This window comes from Trichechus manatus, unplaced genomic scaffold, assembly GCF_000243295.1.
Source record: "Trichechus manatus latirostris isolate Lorelei unplaced genomic scaffold, TriManLat1.0 scaffold00127, whole genome shotgun sequence".
In the NCBI taxonomy this organism is placed as follows: Eukaryota; Metazoa; Chordata; class Mammalia; order Sirenia; family Trichechidae; genus Trichechus; species Trichechus manatus.
In genome coordinates, this window is record NW_004444063.1 from 3,109,604 (window position 1) to 3,129,501 (window position 19,898).

Sequence of the window (19,898 nt, forward strand, 5' to 3'; positions counted from 1 at the left end):
CTTTAATAATTTAATTATTAAATTATTTCTCTTTAATTTAAAACTTATTTTAATTTTTCTTTAATAAGTAACATATGCCCATGGTAAAAGTCACATGATACAAAAGGGTGTACAGTGAAATTTGTGACTCCCTCCCGGCTCTTTTGCATAGCTAGTCAAGGGACAATCAGTGTTATTTCTTTTTTTTTTTTTTTAAAGCAAAAAGAAAGTTTTATTCAGCATATATTCAAAAAGGCAAAAGTGGGAAACGGACAACCATGTTGCCAGAACCATGTCTGCCCGAGTCCAAAGAATATTACAGAATAAGCAAGAGTGGGAAAACAGACAAGCATGCTGCCACAGCCATATCTGCCCGAGTCCAAAGAATATTACCGAATAGGCAAGAATGGGAAAATGGACAAGCATGCTGCCACAGCCATGTCTGCCCAGAGTCCAAAGACCATTACAGAATCATCAGTATATATTAACATTACAAATGGGCAAAACCATTGAAAGCTTAGCCTTTTCAGATTGGCTAGAAACTGTGATCCTACATTTTGAATTGTCTTTCTTAGCAATCATTGGTACAGGTTTCAGTAATGACCATCAGGAGGGTCTTCATTGGTCCAACAAATTTCTATTCACTAAATGCTAATAGAAAAAGATAAGAGTAGAAAGTCTTCTGTGTTCTGTTTGATCGGCTTTATGTGAAAGTTTCCCTAAAAGATATTTTCCAATAGTATCTTAGCTGTTGTCTTTATACCTCAGGCCCAGTTGATGTGTCCTTGTGAGTTCTTGTGAGCCCAGCTCCAGCTGGATCACATTCTCTATGTGCAAGGACAGGGAATAATAACTCCAATATTATTTCCTGAATCATTCCCTCCTTTTGATCAGAGATTGGAGATAACACATCAATGATCAATACCTGGACTTAGTCGAGCTCCTAGATGGCAGCCGTTGCAGGCTCTTTAAACTCACATTGCTGGTTTTCCACCGGATACCATCTGGTTCTTCACCAGGATCTTAAGTAAGAGTGATGTTCTCATCAGTTTTATTGTCGGAGTGAGCAGACGCAATGTACGTCAACATTTTAGCCCAAGGCCTTCTTTGCCTTTTAAGTGTACAAGACAGTAGAGGATAAATGTTATTATGCCCAGTACTATCAGGATGTAGAGTAAGAATATTACTATTCCTTGCAATATTGATCTAGCCCGTGTATTTATTCCTGACGGTAACCAACCAAACAAATCTGGTGTTTGTAAGAGTGTTACAGTGTGTAACCAAGTAGCTTGCTGTCCAGTTCTATGTTCAGTGTTATTTCTTATATATCTTTCTAAAAATATTCTGATTTTATTTAAAGTAAATCTAGAAAATGAAACACCAAAAAATTGTGAATCAGGAAGATAATGGAAACATGTGGTATGCAGAGAGTAAATACTTACTGACTTACTTATATCTGAGCCACAATCTTGGTTGACAGAGTGTGAGGACGTGTGATCCTGCCTCACCTTCCGCTTGCTTTCCCCTAGTCAGCCTGCACTCTTGCTTCCAGACTGTGAGATGAGGTCTGCCTGGATCCTGGGCCCATTGTGGGGCTGCTTTCTCTTGGGATGACATCTTATAGTTCACCACTGCCTGCCATGGATCCTGGGTATTTGTTCTAATATATGAAAGCAGGCCAGTGCCTTAGAAAATGTCGCTGTACTTGCATCCTTAATCACTGCAGTGCTTCATTCATTTGTTTAGTTGTTCATCTGTAATGACTATTTGTGAAAGTTACCAAGCCTGATCAGGTGCAAGATGCCATGCTGGGTACTGGGCATCAAAAGAATCATTGTTGATACCAACAGCCTTTTATTGGGTGTCTGTGATGTGTCAGCATTGGATATTCAGCCTTAAACAGAAAAGACAAAATTCCTACCCACTTGTGGTTTAAGATAATGAACAAGCAAACACCAAAAGTATGTCATTTGGTGATAAATAAATTGTGGAAAATAAAGCAAGGAAGGGGTCCTGGAGGGCCAAGGTGGGGGATAGCATTTGCACATGGTAAAATTCACATGATGGTCAGGGAAGGCCTTGCTGAAAAGGAAGTGAGGACATAAGCCATGCTGGGAAAAGTGTCCCAGCAAGATGGAACAACAAGTGCAAATGTTGGAGTGTGACCAGTGTGGCCAGTTTGGCTGGAGCTGAGTGAGCAAGAGGGTAAGGAGTCCGAAGTGAGGCCAGAGAGGTAATGGGAGACCTTTGGCTTCTGCTTCAAGTGAAACGGGCCATTGGAGAGTTTTGAGCAGTTTAAAAGGATGATGTGGCTACTATGTTGAGAATACGCTATAGAGAGAGAGTAGAGAGACCTGGTGGGTGGCTTTTGCAACAATCCAGGCAAAAGGGGATGGTGGTTTGGATGAGGAAGATAGCAGTAGAGGAGGTGAGAAGTGTTCTGATTCTGGATGTGTTTTGAGAGTAGAATCAATGGGATTTGTTGATAGATTGGATATGGAGTATGAAAAAAAAAGAGATGAGTCAAGAAGAACTCTTAAGACTTTTGACCTGAACAACCAGAAGGATGGAATTGCTATTTAGTGAGCTGAAGAAGGGGCAGCTTTGGGAGTCCTTGTCCTTTTAGATCCCACAGAGCAGAGTGAGTAATAAACATATTCATAGAAGTCACAATTCAACGTGTTTGGCATAAAAGCCCACCCACCTGAATACCTATTCTAGCCTCAAGGCTAAACATACTCCAAAGGGAAAATTTCATGTCCATCTGAAAATAGCCAAAGGGGCAGTGGTCCCTGCCCTTGTATGGGTTTTATGGCATTGGGGATTTTATTTACTTTTTTGGTAAATTTTTTAATTTAGATAAGTCTCTTTCTCATCCATGACCCCAGTTCTCTTCTTCAAAGGCGCCTAAAGTTGGCTGTTTCTTATATCGTTCCAAAATGTTCTATGCAGATACAAGTATATATATATATGGATTGTGAGTTTTATGGAAGTTGAGACCATTAAGATTTATCAGCTGGTTTGGCAAATCAGATCCATGTTCCTCGGGGGCAGCAGGGTCCCAGGAACACAAATTAGTTCCTAGAGAACCCTGAATAGGCAGGTGACTGTGGTGGGAGAAAAAGATGTCAGAAATCCTAAAATGCTGCTGTTGGTCCTGCCAGTGACAGAGTGTCTTCCTTCTTCTAACATAGAGCGTGCTGGCTGGAAATACAGAGATGTGCAAAAAGATCTGGAGAAGTCTCAGATGAAGTTCATAAGTAATTGTTAAAGGAAGCTTAGGTCTTAGGTTACATGTGAGCGGTGGTGGGGGTGGAGGGAGAGCTAGATAAGCTCTCCAAGGTCCAAAGTGGACCTGTGGGTGGGAGGTGGAGCCCTCCCGACAATGGGAACTAGGAGGCAGGGTGATCTGAAAGTGAACTGGGAAATCAGCAGAGAGAAACGTGGGTGGGTTTCCCCAGGACAAGCCCCCTGGAAAAGGCCCAAGTCTAAGGAGTGGTCAGAGCCCTCAGGCAGTTAGTGACCTGATCGCAGAGCTGAGGCTGCATCTTCCCTGCCCCCTCACCATTGTATACCCAGCTCTGAGCACAAGGCCTAACACTCCACAGATGCTTGATAAATAGTTTTTTCTTTATCAGTGAGTTGTTATGATGAGTTTCAGGAGAAGAAGAAGCAGTAATGTCAGATGCTGCCCAGAAATTGAGGAGGATGAGAGCCTAACTGACCCTTGGAGTTAGTAATGAGGTGGACTTCGGATTAACACCAGGGTATCGTGCACCTGAAAGAGGCGAATGGCAGGGCCACCAGCGACTGGTGGCAAACAGGAGGGAGTGGAAAGTGTTTCAAGGGCTGATCTCTTCTGCCACAAAAGCCACTGAGGGTGTCTCAGCTATATCTTGAAAAGCAGAGGAAGCCGGGAACCACCCACATGATTAAAGATAGCCGCATCCCAGGATGGGTGAGAGGTATCCCGGGGTCCCTCTGTGGATGACCATCAAGAGCAGCTTCCAAAAGAACTACTTACTGGGAGGAGAAAGGAGACTCTGTAAATATCTTCTCTTCCATTATCTTCCCTTTAAAATGTCAGCAACTAATAAAACATATTTACAATCCTCTTGCTTTCTTTCCCCTGCCTGAGGGTTTCCCCTGCCTAACCCCCAACTAGGTTATTGTAGTCAACCTAGAATAAAATACCATGAAAGCAAAAAGCCACTCCTCAGAGCTATAAATAAGTCCCAGCAAGAAGACAAGCCCAAAGGGTATTAATCACAGTTAGTCTCCCTCTGCATCTGTCTCTTCCCATCGCCCCCCTCTGGTACCGATTGCCAAGAAGATGACATATACCCTCTTTGGATTTGCCAGGCTGCTCAAATCAGCCTGAAGCTCTGACCCTGACTCCTGCCTTCCCTCCCCACCCACCCCCGTCTTTCTTCTCTCTCTTCCCACCCCACCTCCTTCCTTTTGAGCCAAATGTGTCTTCCATCTAGTGGCCAGAAAGGTGTTGTTCCCTGGTCCCCATAGCCAGCTTCTTCAGAGGGCTGCGATGGTGTCTGATGCTGAAGTGTCCTCTCTTAGGGCTGAAAGAGGGCAGGGGGAAAGCCTGGGGAGATGAGCTGTCACCCTGATATGTCTACAGGGGAACATTCTGGGCCTAGAGAAGGCCCATTGCCTGCCAGAATTCCTGGTTTCTTTCCTGCAGAGCTGTGGGAGCCATGTAGAAGTGCAGGACCTTGGAAATGGCTGATCTATTGGCTTCCCTTGCCATCGATATCCTGATTGATGTTTTCTGTGAAACACCAATTGTGAGCTGAGGTAGTCTTTGGTTAATCTTTGGTTTATTTGTTGCCTCTGTAAATCTGGATATTGACTGCTAAAAGTCAATATCTGCTGTTCATTCAGAAAATGAGGGTACTTAACTTGAGTAATGTTATGGATTGAATTGTATCCCTCCAAAATGTCTGTCAACTTGCCTAGGCCATGATTCCCAGTATTGTGTGGTTGTCCACCATTTTGTGATCTGATTTGATTATCCTCTGTGTTGTAAATCCTAACCTCTGTGATGTTAATGAGGCAGGAGTAGAGGCAGTTATGTTAATGAGGCAGGACTTAATCTACAGTATTAAGTTGTATCTTGAGTCAATCTCTTTTGAGATATAAAAGAGAGAAGCGAGCAGAGAGGAGAGGGACCTCCTACCACCAAGAGAGAAGAGCCGGGAGCAGAGTGCATCCTTTGGACCCGGGGTCCCTATGCTGAAAAGCTTCTAGACCAGGGTAAGATTGATGACAAGGACCTTCCCCCACAGCCAACAGAGAGAGAAAGCCTTCCTCTAGAGCTGGTACCTTGAATTTGGACTTCTAGCCTCCTAAAGTGTGAGAGAACAAACTTTTGTTTCTTTAAGTCATCCACTTGTGGTATTTCTATTATCACAGCACTAGATAACTAAGACAAATAGCATCATTTCTCTTGCCCTCCCACCACCACCACCCCAGGACTGACAGTCTCAATTCCAGATTCAGATCGTGGCTTGTTATGCTAGTTCTAGGCAAAGGTGGAGCAGTTTAAGTTAGAGGACATCTGCCATATATTGAGCAGTTACTGTGTGCCAGGCACCAGCTATGTGCTGTACATATGGTAACTCTCTGAATCCTCAAACCACCTGTTTTGCTTAGGAGGAAATTGGGGCTGAAAGAGCTTAAATAACTTGTCCAAGGTCATCTAGCACAGTAACCCAGCTTCATAAGAGCATTTCCTGCAAGCTCTTTACTGGGCTTAAAGCCTTAGCAATTAAAAAGGGAATTGGGACCCAGGAGCACTTAGTCCACTTTGCAGTTCCTTTTAGTTTTGAATCAGCCAGCAGACCTCTCAGGAGTACCTGAAACATGCTCAGTCCTCCAAGGCTGACTCCTGTCCTTGATGAATCTGCGGCCTAATAAGGAGCCAGACATGGACCCCTGTGAGGGGACAGGCTCTGAGGTAGTCACGATTGAATGTCAGAAGGGGCATGGTGCGGGCCTACAAAGGTCAGAGACATTGCTGTGTCCTGGGGTGGGAGGGAGGACAGGGGTCCTGCAGGGCATGGACCTTGGAAGACAGGGTGATGTGGACAGGGATGAGCAAAGTCAAGAGATGGGTATGAGCACAAGAGGGTGATGGTGGTTGGAATGACATGTCCTGGGCTACAGGGAAGGGGAAGTCTGGTCAGTGTCAGAGGAGCTGGCATAGCAGCAGTAGGATAAGTGAGGTCCTGGAGGAGAAGTACCCAGATGGCCAGAGGTGGCCAGAAGCCTGCCATGAGGAGCCACAGCCAGCCTCAGAGCAGAAAGCCTTGCTTAGGTTTGGGGAGGCTATATTGCTTAGTGATGCTGAGGAGGGGCTGGAAGGTGAGTTTTTTTTGCCCATGTCCCTTCATTGCCCCCTTAGTGAAGGGGAGTGGAGTCCTGGGAGACAGAGCTTAGCAAATCCTTAGATAAGCATCCCTGACCATCAGATATCCACTTGGGCAGACAGGGCAGGGCTGGTAGAGATGACCCCAGGAGTGGTAGTCTCTGTTGTGAGCTTCCCCTACTATGACACACTTTTATTGCTCTACAAACAGTCAGCCACAGAAAGGGAATCTAAAAAGTTTTCATATGCTCAGAACTTTTTTGGGAGAAGCAGGATTGAGCAGGCTGGGACAGAATGTGTCTGAGGGCAGGAGGGTGCTGTCATAGCATATAGCATGGTCATCTCTATTTTACTTGTTATATTTTGAAAAGATAATATGTGCACAAGATAAATTCAAATAGCACAAAAGAGGGTAGAGCAAAATATCTCCCTTAGTCCGCAATTCCACTCCCAGGAGGCAAACGCGTTCCCACATCTCGAAAGCATGTTTAATCATGGATCACAGATCTCGCCTCCCCCTGCACAATGGCAGCCCACGACACGCTGTTCTGCTCCTTGTTTTTCTGCTTCAAAGTCCATCTGGTAGATGGTACTATGTCGGGGTTCTTTTAGACAAGTTTCCTCTTTGCATCATACTCTTCAAATCATTTCATTTCAGCAGACATCTCTTGATTGTCCACCCCTTCCTGAGATGAATTAAGAACAAATGGCTCTGATTTTCCATATCAAAACAAACATACATATGAACCACTTCCTTGTAAATTAATGTAGAGTCCTTGAAAGCAAGTGATTGGTGGGGCAGGGGGCTCCGCCCAGCTGCCAGCGCAGGTGGTCAGCTTCCTCTGGGCCTTCCTTCACACCTCCTCCTTCCTTCTTCCCTCCCTGGGCCTTGACCTTCGCTGCCTTAGCAGCTGGCCACTCTGGTCTGCCCCTGCCATGCACACCCTCCTGAGCTCAGACAAAGGCCCAGACCCCTTCCCAAGACAAAGACTGCCTGTGAGGCCGCCCTGGTTGCTGGGTTCCATCAAGGCGGGTCTGGCAGCACCAAGGTTAATCGGGTTCAAGTGCATTTTTCAAACATATGTAAATTGTTAAGTGTAACAGCAAAAAGTAAACTATGGGGAAGGGAAACACGAGGTTTTCGGTTGCTTTTCTCCTCCTCTTGGCTCTCCCACAAATCCTTTCATCCATCCATCCATCCATCCATCCATCCAACCATTCATCCATCCAGTTATTTACATAGAGTAAACTGAGGAAAGGTGACTATGGTTTTCTCTCTCTAGAAATAAAGCCTGCTACACTTTTATTTTTTTATATAAAGGGTGTGGTTGTAGCCTCAATAATAAGACCAAAAAATACAGTTGCTGTCAAGTCAACTCCAGCTCATAGTGACCCCATGTGTTACAGAGTAGAACTGTGCTCCACAGGATTTTCAAGGCTTTTCCCTTTTGGAAGCAGATCGCCAGGCCTGTCTTATGAGGTGCCTTTGGCTGAGTTCGAACCAACAACCTTTACAGTTAGTAGTCAAGTGCTTAACTGTTTCTACAACCCAGGGATTTCCAGCCTCAGTAATAGAAGCTTACTTTTACTGGGTGCTGGGTGTACTAACCATCTCACTTTGATAACTTGTTTAATCCTCACAAGCCTGTGAGGTAACCACAATGATCATCTCCCTTTCATAGAATGGGAAACTGAGGCTTAGATGTCTCTTGATCAAGTCTCAGAGCTAAATGCAGGAGCTGGGATTCAAATCCAGGCTGCCTGACAGCAGATCCCGGTCTCTCTGATCATAGCACTGTCATGGTTACTGCCCTCCACTGAAAACAAGACGTGAGCTTAACCAGACATACCAGTGATTGGGGTAAAGGAGAGAGGGGCTTTCCTGACAGGGAAGATATTCAGGCATTGGGCTGGGTTAGACGAAGGTAATGCCTGCCAAGAATCATAATACCTTCTTTTTTGTTATGTGTAAATGTAAAATTACTTATTTTTTACTTTTAAATGTGAAGAACAGCTAGCAGTCTATATAAAGTCTCTACTTTAGAGACTCCCACAAGCTGTGTTTCTATCTCATTGGGCGATTTTGTGGAGAATGCAGGAGACTGGACCAGATGGTGCCTTCTGAGCCCTCCTAGTTCCTATGCCCTATGGGGGATTCTGTCATTTGGGGGCTTAACAGAAATGGACATGTTTGCATCAGACTCAGAACCATCTATGGAGAAGCAACAGGATGGCTCATTCTTACAAAATACCTTGCATTCTGCACATAAAATACCACCTTCAGTTACAGTTGTAGGTTTTATTTTCTCTGTGGAATCCCTGATTCCTTTGAGGGGTAGGCAGGCTGGAGAGCTTTGCTGTAGTCCAAGAGGGAGGCCGTGGAGCCCCGAGTTGGCGGCTCAGCAGACTGCAACCCTTGCCCCTCATCCCCTGAAAAGGTGGGATGTGGGGAGGTGGGTTCTGACATGTGGCTGCAAATACTCAGGACTCTGAGGGAATTGGAGGGGGTGGTGGTGTGGTCAGGACACAGGAAACTCTTCGCAGTCACCCTCCAGTTGGGGTTGATTGGGTTAAGGCCTTCCGGAATGGTGTAAAACAGTTCTGAATTCAATGAACTGCTGATGGAAGGATGATGAATTGAAAGAAATACAATAAACAGATTCCTTGTCATGTTGTTGGCTTTGTAGCAAATATCTGTTTTCTGCTTGGGATTACGTGAACATTTGCTTTTCTTTGATTTCTGGTTGTTATTTTCAATATTTCTTTTGTTAGATGGGATGCTTCAAACAGCTCTGTAAAAGCCCCTGACTCTTTCCTATTGCAAGGTTTGTGTTTAGAGTTTGGCTCAGCCTCAACACATCACCTGTTAGCTGTTAAGAGTCTAATTCTGCAAACCATGACTTCATCTCCCTAAAGGAAGATAGACAAAATGCTGCAATACAGCAGAAATGGTTTAGTTCAAGACGTTTTTGGGGTGGGGACCCTAAGCCTTTGGTTTCTCGGTGAACTTGAAAAGTAGACCTGTCGAAGGTATTCACGTTCAGACAGCTGGTCTGTAGCCGAAAAGACTGCCAAATAATGCCATTATTCAAGGCTGTGGGAATTTTTTCAAGTGGCCTTAAAACGATCATGTTCAATGAGGCTGGGGAGCATTTGGCCCAGGGGTGCATCTGCAAAGCTTGCTCTGAGGAGAGAGAATAAGGTTGTTCTGCTGGTCAGGCCACTCCAAACAATGGAGCCAGTAACTCACCAGTTGCCAGAGACTGGCCCCAGCCAGGAGTGGGAGTCAGACACCCTTGGGTGTTTTGCAAATTAGACCTTAAAAACCAAAAATAGCTAATGAGCTGGCCAGTGTTGCTCATCATTGTATGTGTCCCCTTTGCAGGGTTTACAATTCGGGAACCGTACCATACTACAGTCCTCTCCAGAGCTGACCCTACATGCTTTGGACCCTAAACCAGTCCAGTGTATTGGTAACAGAAATTAGATTGTCATCGGCCAAGACTTGGCTTGAGGAGGTGGAGAACCCCGTAAGGGGTCCTGTTTCTTCTCCTTCTAATTGTTATTTTCTCAGTTTCTTCCTGTGGTTTCTTACGGATTCCATTTGTTTTGGTTACAACCTCCAGGGCTGTGGCTCCTGAAAATTCCCTCCAAGGGAGGATGCAAGAGTTAAGCTCTGGAAACCGCGGAGAAGATGATTTGCATCTGTAGATCTGTGCTTTCCTGGTTCTCCTCAAAATTCCTTTTTCTCTTGAAATAGCTATAGGCAAAAAATTCAGAGAGGCGCAAATCCTTCCAGAATACAACACGAACTGAATTCAGGGAAACCAATCTTGTAGGAAGGCGTGGGTTCCATTCAAGTTGAGGCAGAGGCCAAAGATGTCCTGGTTTAACCCAGGAAGTGGCCCTTCTTGCTGGTACCCCCAGGGTTCTGGTGGGGCTGGTCAGGGGGTACGGGGCCCATCACAGCGCCCATGGGGTGAAGTGGCAAGGAATCGATGTACAGCTCTGAGCTTGGAGCCTCTATGACTCTGCCTTCAGAGGTAGAAGATACCATTTGCAAAGCAGAGGATCATTTACTTGGAAGAAAACATAATCAGGAAATCTCCTTTGTTGGTGCTGCATTCCCTGCCCCAGTTCCTCAGCAGTCACTTACCCTCTTTCCCTTCCTCCGTCCAACATGCTCTGGAGATCTGATGGGAAGTGTTGCATCTTATCCAATTGCTGGCATTTTGTACCTCTCCCCCAGCGGCAGGGAGTCCTCTCTTAACCAGGAAAGCCCTTTAAGATTGCTGTTTCTAAAACCAGACTGAGGATGAAGGACAGGTAATACTGACTACTTGGCAAGGCGTGAGCTCACTCTCTGGCTTCCTGCTTTTGTTAGCAGCCAGAGTGAGGCCTCCATCTTCCTTGGCTGTTGTAAAATGCCCCAGCCCTCTGCCTGCAGCAGTGCAGGGGAGGAGTGGGTGTGGAACCTGAAACATGCTTCTTCTAAAAGGTGTGTCTCCAAGGTGCTCTGTCTTGTGTGTCCCTTGATGATGGAGTTACCATGGTAACTATCCATCTGGAAAAAATGCAAGAGTAAACAAAAGATCAAGCTCTTGCTCAACTAGCTGAAGTGTGACTCTGTGCCCCTCTTTGTTATCCCTACTTGACACAGCTCCCTCCTCTTCTCCCCAGGGGCTGAGGGCCCACTCTTTGGTGGTAATGGTCAGGGGGTTAGGAGTTATCTTGGCCTGAGCAGATCAAAGATGAGCTGGGGTTTTGCAAATAGGAAGGTGCCCTAGATTTTCTGGCTTTTGGTGAAGAAGACAGCAGTCTGACACCACTGCGCAGCACTCCCCATCCCTCTCCACACACCTCCCCAAACCCTCCACATCCACTTAGCTACTCATTGTCACTTCCAGGTCGATCCAGTTTAGTATCCTTGAACCTGAAAGGAATTAGCAATAATTCTGATAAGGAGCACAGTCCTTGAAATTTCCCAAGTGGAGAAACTGAGGCTGTTGAAGTTTTAGCCACAAAGTGAGAAAGCAGGGGAAAAAAAGCTCTTCGAAGTCAGAGGGAATTTCCGAAAGTTCCCAGATTTCTCAGCCATGAGTGCTGCTTACTGGTCATTTCACTGGTTTTATTTCCTTGTTTTACATACTGCCTGCCCCTCACCCAAATCAGGGGCCCAAACACACTCAAAGTTCTGGGGACCTCTCCTAAGGTCTTTGCATCCTTCATCACCCTTTTCCCTGTACAAAAGAAGTTGAGGTGACGCTGCAGAAAATGAAGAGACATCCCTCCCCTCCTCCCCCACCGCCAACGGCCACTGTGCCTTCTCTTGGAGAACCTTCCACTAACACTCTGGGCTGGAAGAGGAAGCAGGCAACCTCCACTTCCTCAGCGGACATTAGGAAACTGTAACTTCACACAACTTTCTTACCAAAGGGGTGGGCTTAGCATTTATCCGAACAGGTCCCCACTGACAGAGGGTAGGTGTGTTTTCTCTCTTGCTCTCTGCCTGACTATAATGAAGAGTAGGTAAAGCATTCTTAAGCACATTATGAGCAAAAGATTGTAATCTACCAGCCTCCTAATGTATATTCTGCCTCTGCAAATACTGATGGCTTAGTGCTTCCCTGTGGCCTCAGAAAGGCAGTGAGGAAGCCTGGTGAAGGGAGGGTATGGTGGAGAAACCAGGAAGCCAGCAACTCCATGGTGCCAGATGCCCCTCTGAGGCCCTTCTGCCGAATGGTTTCCCAGCCCCAGCACAGCTATGATGGCTCTCCTCCTGCTCCCTTACTCCCAGGGCCTGGACCCAGACTCCTACTCTGGCTCCCTCTCAGGCCATGGGCAGGACAGCAGCTTTGCTGACACGCTGCCTGCTTCATGAACATAGGCTGGTCAGGCAGGCATCTTAGGGCCCAATAGCATCCCAGCACCCTTTTCTGCTTGGCCAAGGCAGATCCATCTCTGCTGGGCATTGGGACCCATTGCTGTGATCAATCACAGGGAAGCTTCAGTGATTGCTAGATGGGCCGCCCCCCCCCCCCACTGGTAAACTAAACTGTGCTGGGCTTTGGGGGAAACAGCCCTGTTGAGACTGTCAGGTGAGGTGGGAAATATGAGCCCCCATCCTTATTCCTTTTAAGTATTGTTTAGCTTCCCTTCCTCCTTGGCCCTCACTCAAGTGACCCTCACATGTGCAAATCCGAGGGGATGACCCTGTGGCACTCTGTATGCACTAGCAGGTATAGCCCTGCTGGCCCGGGAACATGGAGAGTGAGGGCTGGGCTTTATGGTGCCTCTGGTGTCCCTCTGTGCCAAGCACAGGCTATGTGTCATCAGGTGGTGATTACTGAGTAGATGAATTCCTGCGTTGGAGCCCTGGTGGCGTAACGGTTAAGCTCAGCTGCTAACCAAAAGGTTGGCGGTTCGAACCCACTCAGCAGTTCCGTGGGAGAAAGACCTGGCGATCTGCTCCTGAAAAGATTACAGCCTAGAAAACCCTATGGGGCCTTGTACTCTGTCACTTGGGATTGCTATGAGTTGAAATCAACTTAACAGCGCCTAATATTGGATTTAGGGAGGGAAACCTGCTGTTCAGGTGTGACAAATTTTCTCCCCTGCCAATGTGAGAGTTTACATGAGTATCCAAGCATGACAGCCTTTTTTTCAGCTTTACACACATAGCAATTTTTGCATTAGGTTCAGCTGTTAATAGCTGCATAAGAATTTATACCATGTAATATTCTCAATTTCAAGTCTATGATTTTTATGTAGCTAAAAATTTTCTTAGTTATTTCATAATGATTTATTTGCTGAAGAAATCTAATATTTACAATGTAGTATAGAATATTAAAAATTCTGTAGTACCAGGAAGAGGTGAGACTTGAGTTGGGCCCAGAAGGATGGGCTGGAAGGATACCATAGGCAGGGGCCTAGCATGGGCCAGTTGCAGAAGTGGGGGAGTGTAAGACACATCCTGGGACAGTTTACACACCTATTAAGAAAATGAGGAGACCGTGATGAGATTGACAGGTTATCATGAGAACTGTATTGCCAAGAAGAAAAATATCTCTCGCCAAAGGGCACATCTTAATTTCCACCATCTTCAGTGCTGTGGAAGATCTGTCTTCTTGTGCTGTGAGTCTCTGCCCCAAATAGCAGCTAAATAAAGTCTAATTTAGTACCAACTATGGATCAGACATGGAGCCCTGGTGGTGCAGTGGTTAAGAGCTTGGCTGCCTAACAAAATGTCAGAGTTTGAATCCACCAGCCGCTCCTTGGAAACGCTATGGGGCAGTTCTACTCCATCCTGTCGTGTCGCTGTGAGTTGGAATCGACTCGACCGCAATGGGTTTTTGTTTTTTTTTTTAATGGATCAGACATAAGGAGCCCTGGTGGTGCACTGGTTAAAGCATTTGGCTGCTAACTGGAAGGTCCAGTTCAAACTCACCAGCCACTCTGCTGGAGAAAGAAGCGGCAGTCTGATCCTGTTCTACTTTGTCCTGTAGAGTCACTATCAGTCGGAATCAACTAGTTGGCAACGGGGATGGATCTGACTCATATCTGTCCTTCTAGCTTTGAATCCAAATGTGCAGGCATTCAACACTGATTCAATCAATAAAGATATATCAAGGACCCATGATATGCTGTCTACCCCTTGAAGCCCTGTAAGCCCGTGACCGATTGCTTAAGATACACAGTACACTTTTAGGGCCACACTGCTCAACATGTCTTGTCCAGGGCATCACAGGGTTGGCCCTGATGACATCTGGAGTGCTGACTGCAAGCAGCCCTGTTCGGAGAGACAGCAGTCTGTGTTCAAGTCTCAGCTCTACCACATGCTTACTGGCCCCTTTTTCTCTCTAAGCCTCAGTTTCTTCATCTCCAAGATAAAGGAATTGGACGAGTGGGCCTCCTAGGTCCCACTCAGCTTTGCCATTCAACACCTCTGTGATTCAGCCCAAAGTACTGCCAGAAAGACCTGCCTCCAGCTTCCCACTAAGTGCAGCTGCTTTGTGAAGCAGCTGCCTGAGCCAGTTCCTGGCATTGTGAACGGAGGGGACCAGGGGAATGTGTGTATCTTCTGATACTCTAATGGGACCATATTCTCTTTCCTTCTCCTCACAGCGGAGATCCTGGAGCTGGCTGGCAATGCAGCAAGAGACAACAAGAAGGGACGGGTCACACCTCGGCACATCCTGCTGGCGGTGGCCAATGACGAAGAGCTGAATCAGGTATGGGACTCTCGCACCCAGTTGGCCATCTTTCCAAAGAGAGGTTGGCGTTTGGCTGGCTACCAAAGGTGTCGGCCACATTTTGGACTATTAGCAGCTTTCTTGTCTCCAAAACCAAGGCAGTTTTTCCTCAAGGCTTTATTAGGTGTATGTGTATGTGGAGAGAGGGTGTGAAACAAGGTATTTGGCTCTCCCTGGAGGAAAGATATATCTAAACTCCATCTGAGTGAGGGCTCTAAGGACTTGATCCCTGTGTGGTGAACCTGGGTCCTGTCAGTATCCTTGGGGATGCCGTGGGGGAACGAGCTGTATCTACCAAAAGCAAGAGCGTGGATGGGCAGGGCTGGCTTATTGAAGGTCAGGGATGGGGTGGTCTGATTCACCATCTGCTACTTTGCTTTTCCTGCAAGCTTCTAAAAGGAGTCACCATAGCCAGTGGGGGGGTGTTACCAAACATCCACCCTGAGTTGCTAGCGAAGAAGCGAGGATCCAAAGGAAAATTGGAAGCCATCATCACGCCACCCCCAGCCAAAAAGGCCAAGTCTCCATCCCAGAAGAAACCCGTGTCTAAGAAAGCAGGAGGCAAGAAAGGGGCCCGGAAATCCAAGGTACATGATTTGGCAGGGATGTGTGGAGTGGGGTGGGGAGGTACAGATAGATGGGATCATGAGGGGTCTCCCTTCTCCCTGAGGGCTTATCCCCACCGATGGAGGTGGGGCCTAAGGGAAGTACATGTAGGAGCTGGTTACATAGGAGTTAGTCCAGCTCAAGTGGCCAGTAAGCAGGGATTCCCAGAGTCTGGACACAATAGGAGGACTGAATTCCTGAGGGCAAGGAGGATGGATGGGCCTTCAGGGGGTAGGGAGGGTGCTGGGGCAGACAGCCCCGCACTGGAAAGATCTCGTGCCTGGCTTTCCAGGGAGATGCATATGCTTGTGGGAAGGAGCCTTTTTGTGTAGGAGCTTCCCTGTGCTCAGGAACAGCTGCCCCCAAGTCCTGCCCAGAGGGACTGGCTGCCCACTGGCTCCCATGCTCAGCTGCAGAACTGTCGTCGTGTTACCATGGCTGTGTGGCTCCTCTGAGCATGTTTCAGCAGAGATGGTCCAACAGTCTGCTATTTAGAATGATTGCCTCTGTTGAGGAGGAAGACAGATGTATTCTTCAGGCTTTTCCTGCTGGACCCTCTTTGGTCTGAAGACTAGTTCTAGGTTCTGGTCTTTTTTGTAATTAATGAAACCCTCTTAGCAGTGTGACCTTATGTCTTCTCGGCTGGGGAAGGCCAGCAATTCCTGGACCATGTCCCTCAGAGCAGCAGCATACTCAGGAGGCCCAGGCTTGTGGGTGGGTGGTTGTACTCACCTGAGCGTCAGCAGGAGACTACAAGGCAACTGGAACACATTTTCTTTGTTCCTTCCATGCTGGGCCCTGGCGCATCAGCTATTGTCGCAGCCTTAATGTCAATCAAACAAGGGACAGCACAACTAAAGCCTCAGCTCCAGTCTTTAATAAAATGGAATCTCAAGGCTGCCCTGAGAAGCCCCCCTGAGGCATCTGTCTGGCCTCCAGCCAACCAGCCTAGAAGGAAATTACCTCTGTAGAAGGTGATCTACCTAATTTGTAGGAAGCTGCCATAATAAGCCCTTGGAAATGCCTTGTGGGATCTGATAATCCAGGGTCAGGAGTTTCTTCCTAACATGAAGCCGACATCCTCTCACCAGAGTGAGATAGCAAGGATTCCTTCCCGGGACAGGCACAGGGAGCAACGTTAACCAAGAGCCTGTCTGCTCCCGAGCACGCATCCCCTCCTCTGAGCAGGTTCCAAAAGTCAGGCCCACCTCAAGCAGACTGGCTTTCACCCACATGTGGGAACATCTTCTTTACCTCTGACCCTCTTCTCCCGCCCACACTGTTTATGGGCCTTTCTTTAGCTGAGTTGAAAAAGGCTGTATTTCTTTGCATAGCCTTCCGGGTGCAAACAAATACTACCCTAAAAACAACAAAATCTAAATTCCCTTTCCCACCCACCCTCCTCACCTCCGAATCACTCCCAGCTCTTTGCGGAGAAACCCGATACTGAAGAGCACCCTGCAAGTTATTTCCATACGCTTTCACTCCACCTAGCTCAGGAGACCTGGAGGAGGCCCACCGCCAGGCAGGGCTTTCAGGGAATGCTCCCTTACTCATTCCTGCTAGCTATAAAATTAGCAAATTGAACAGTTTCTTTTTCCCCTTTCAACATTTGCAGTTGGGAGGAGGGGGCAGAGCAGGAAAGGCAGCGGGGAGTATGTCTGTGCAACCCTTTTTAAATGTTAAAAAAGATGCCAAATCCATCATCTCTTGAAAATGGGCCCAGGGGACTTGGCTGCCCGCAGAGTGGGGCCTCTGCACTTGGTGCCGGGGACCAGCAGGGACAGAGTGGGCTCACTGGGCTCAGCCTTCGCTCTGGCTGTGGCTGAGCTGTTGCCCTCTTTCATACACGAAGGCTACTTGTTGATTTGAGCACATTCCTAAGACTCCAGCGTCTGCCGGCAAACCTAGGCTGAACCTAGTTTCCTTGTTACCTCTAGTCTTCCCTTCGTAGTTCTTGCCACATGGCTCTGAACTTTCCAATTTACCAGACACTAGGAATTCTTTCTTCTTTTTGGACTTGAAATATAGGTGTAGCTTCTAGTAGCTATATTTGGAACTTAGTGTTTCTAATAACCATATGCCAATAATCACTTGAACGCTCAGCTTTTCCCTTGATTACAAAAGCAGGAAGTCTGTTATGGTGGTCTGTTTTTCTTCCACACAATAAAACTCATTGTCTGCTTACTGTACCAGTATTTGGCTAACAGTAAACCCTGGGGGAAGCTGAAATTGGAACCGTGAACAGCTAATTTTCAAAACATTTGTTTAATGTAAATTGTGGTGTCAGCTCCCAGAAACAGTGGAGAACCCTGCATCTCCAGGTTTAAGTGGAATGTTCTGAAAATAACCTTTCCAGGGACACGCAGAGAAAGCCTTAGTAATATGCTAAAGCACTTGTAGTGGAAGGGAGTTGGTATTTTTCAAGTGTCAACACTTGAATTCCAAATCATTATTTTTCCCCCAATTCTATGTAATTTGAAGGTTTTGAAAATCTCCAGTTGTGACAGCTGAGTCAGCTATAGGGGAAATGGTTAGAGAAGGCAATGAAACCCACTGAGGTCTGGGAGTCTAGAGCCCTGGCTCTACCCCTCGGGCTTCTCCTCCTTACTTGGGTGACCTTGGGCAAGTCTGTTCTGTGCCCCAGTTTCCCCCCATAAAATGATGTGGTCCATTGCAGCCTTACAATTCAGTGACTCTCTCTAGGAATATTTTCATAATGTGTTTTTGCATTAGGTAACATGTTTAAGGGTTTTGACAATACAAAAGAGTATGTCGTAAAAAAATCTGGCTCCCACCACAGTCCCCCCACTTCTTCTCCCTGGGCAATGTCTGTAGTTAGTTTTTGTGTATCCATTTAGAAAGTCTATGCATATAAAAGCATGTAGATACATAAAGCCTTCCCTGATCCTACCTACTTTAAAAACATTTTGAATATAAGTCACATTACCTGTTTTGGCAGTATGTCAAGAGTTCAAGCTCTGGGGTCAGCCACTTGGATTGTATTTCAGTTCTGCTCTTTTCTAGCTGTATGTGATCTTGGCAAGTTACTTAACTTCTTCTGGAGTCTCAGTTTCCTTATCTGTAAAATGGGTATATAACATAGGGTGGTTGTGAGGCTTAAATGAGAATTCGTATAAAGTGCTTAGAATAGTGTCTGGCATAAATGTTAACTGCTGCGTTTAATGTCTTGGCAACTCTTCCATGTCTCTGCGTGTAGAGCCACCTTAGTATTTCATAGTATGGCTGTACTTACTTGTATAATATGTAAAGCCAGTGTAACCTGTCCTCTACGAATGGATGATTAGATTATTTTTAGTATTTGCTATGACAAACAGTGCCACAGTGACATAGGTATCCTTATATGTGGGTCTCTGTGCTCACATACCAGTATATCTACAGGATAAATTCCTCACAGTGAGCTTGCTGAGGCAGAGAATAAGTATATTTTTAATTTGGATGGCTATTGCTCACATATAAAGCATTTTACCCATTAAGAAATTTCAAAAGCTATCCAGTTGTTTAAGAAAAGAGTCATTCCTTCATTTGACCAATATTTATTGAGTCCCTGCTTTCCAGATTCTGGGGATACAGCAGTGAACAATAAGTTCCTGCCCTCTCTCAGTGAGCTTTGGTCTAGTGAGGGGAGACAGACAGATTCCTTATAGAAGACGGGAGGTAGTAGGTGCTATGACAGATATAAAGTGGAGAAAATGACATATCGAGGTGCTGTAAGCAGTGTTATTTTATATTCAGGTGACGCTTCTCTGGTAAGGTGACACTTGAATAGAGACCTGAAGGGAGTAAGGTATCCAGCCATTCAAGTGATTGAGAGAAAAGAGCTCCCAGCAGACGGAACAGCCTGAGGTGGGAGCATGTTTGGCTCCTCCCAGAAGAGAACTTACGGGAGGTCCTAATATTTCTGTAACTTGGATCCCTTCAACAGTTAGGGAAGCCAGTGGCCCCTTCTCAAAGAAAATTATATAAGATTCAAAGAAAATAATTTATGTCAAAATCCCTCATGTTTAGAAGTCCTCCAGACACAATAGAGAGTCCCTGACGAGCAGGAGAAAAGTGGGGTGCAGAACTCAAATTCTAGTAAAAATACCAGACTTAATGGTTTGACTGAGACTGGAGGGACCCCAGAAGACATAGCCACCGGACTCTGTTAGCCCCAAACTAAAAGCGTTCCTGAGGCCAACTCTTCACACAAAGATTAGACTGGACTATGGGACATAAAATGATACTTGTGAAGAGAGTGCTTTTTAGCTCAAGTAGATACATGAGACTAAATGGGCAGCTCCTGTCCAGAGGCGAGATGAGAAAGCAGAGAGGGTCAGGAGCTGGTTGAACAGACACGGGAAATCTGAGGTAGAAAGGAGGAGTGTGCTGTCATAGTATAGGTAGAGCAACTAGGGTCACATAACAATGTGTGTATAAATTTTTGTATGAGGAACTAACTTGAATTGTAAACTTTCACTTAAAGCACAATTAAAAAAAAAAAAAAATCTTCCAGGTTGAGACCCCTTGTCAGAGTGCTTACTAAGAGTCATAAGATAATCTTTAAAGGCTCTTTAAGAAGATAGTTTTTGTCAAAAATTTGAATAAAAAATTATTTCACCTAGGATATTTCAAACACAAACCCTACCCCCCCCCCCATATGAAAATCAGCCTGT

At 46.1% G+C, this 19,898-nt stretch overlaps 1 protein-coding gene across 7 annotated transcripts in view; it reads left to right on the plus strand.

The window, feature by feature from the left end:
- LOC101346422 (core histone macro-H2A.1) overlaps window positions 1-19,898 on the plus strand; it is a 73,007-nt gene that overhangs the window by 18,891 nt on the left and 34,218 nt on the right. For all 7 annotated transcript variants that reach the window (XR_002825361.1, XM_004384703.2, XM_004384704.2 and 4 more), the window contains exons 3-4: window positions 14,489-14,595; window positions 15,006-15,203. Coding sequence is in view for 6 of the 7 variants with exons in the window: in XM_004384703.2 (XP_004384760.1) it covers window positions 14,489-14,595; window positions 15,006-15,203 (305 nt within the window). In the remaining variant the exon portion in view is untranslated. The remainder of the gene's footprint in view (window positions 1-14,488; window positions 14,596-15,005; window positions 15,204-19,898) is intronic.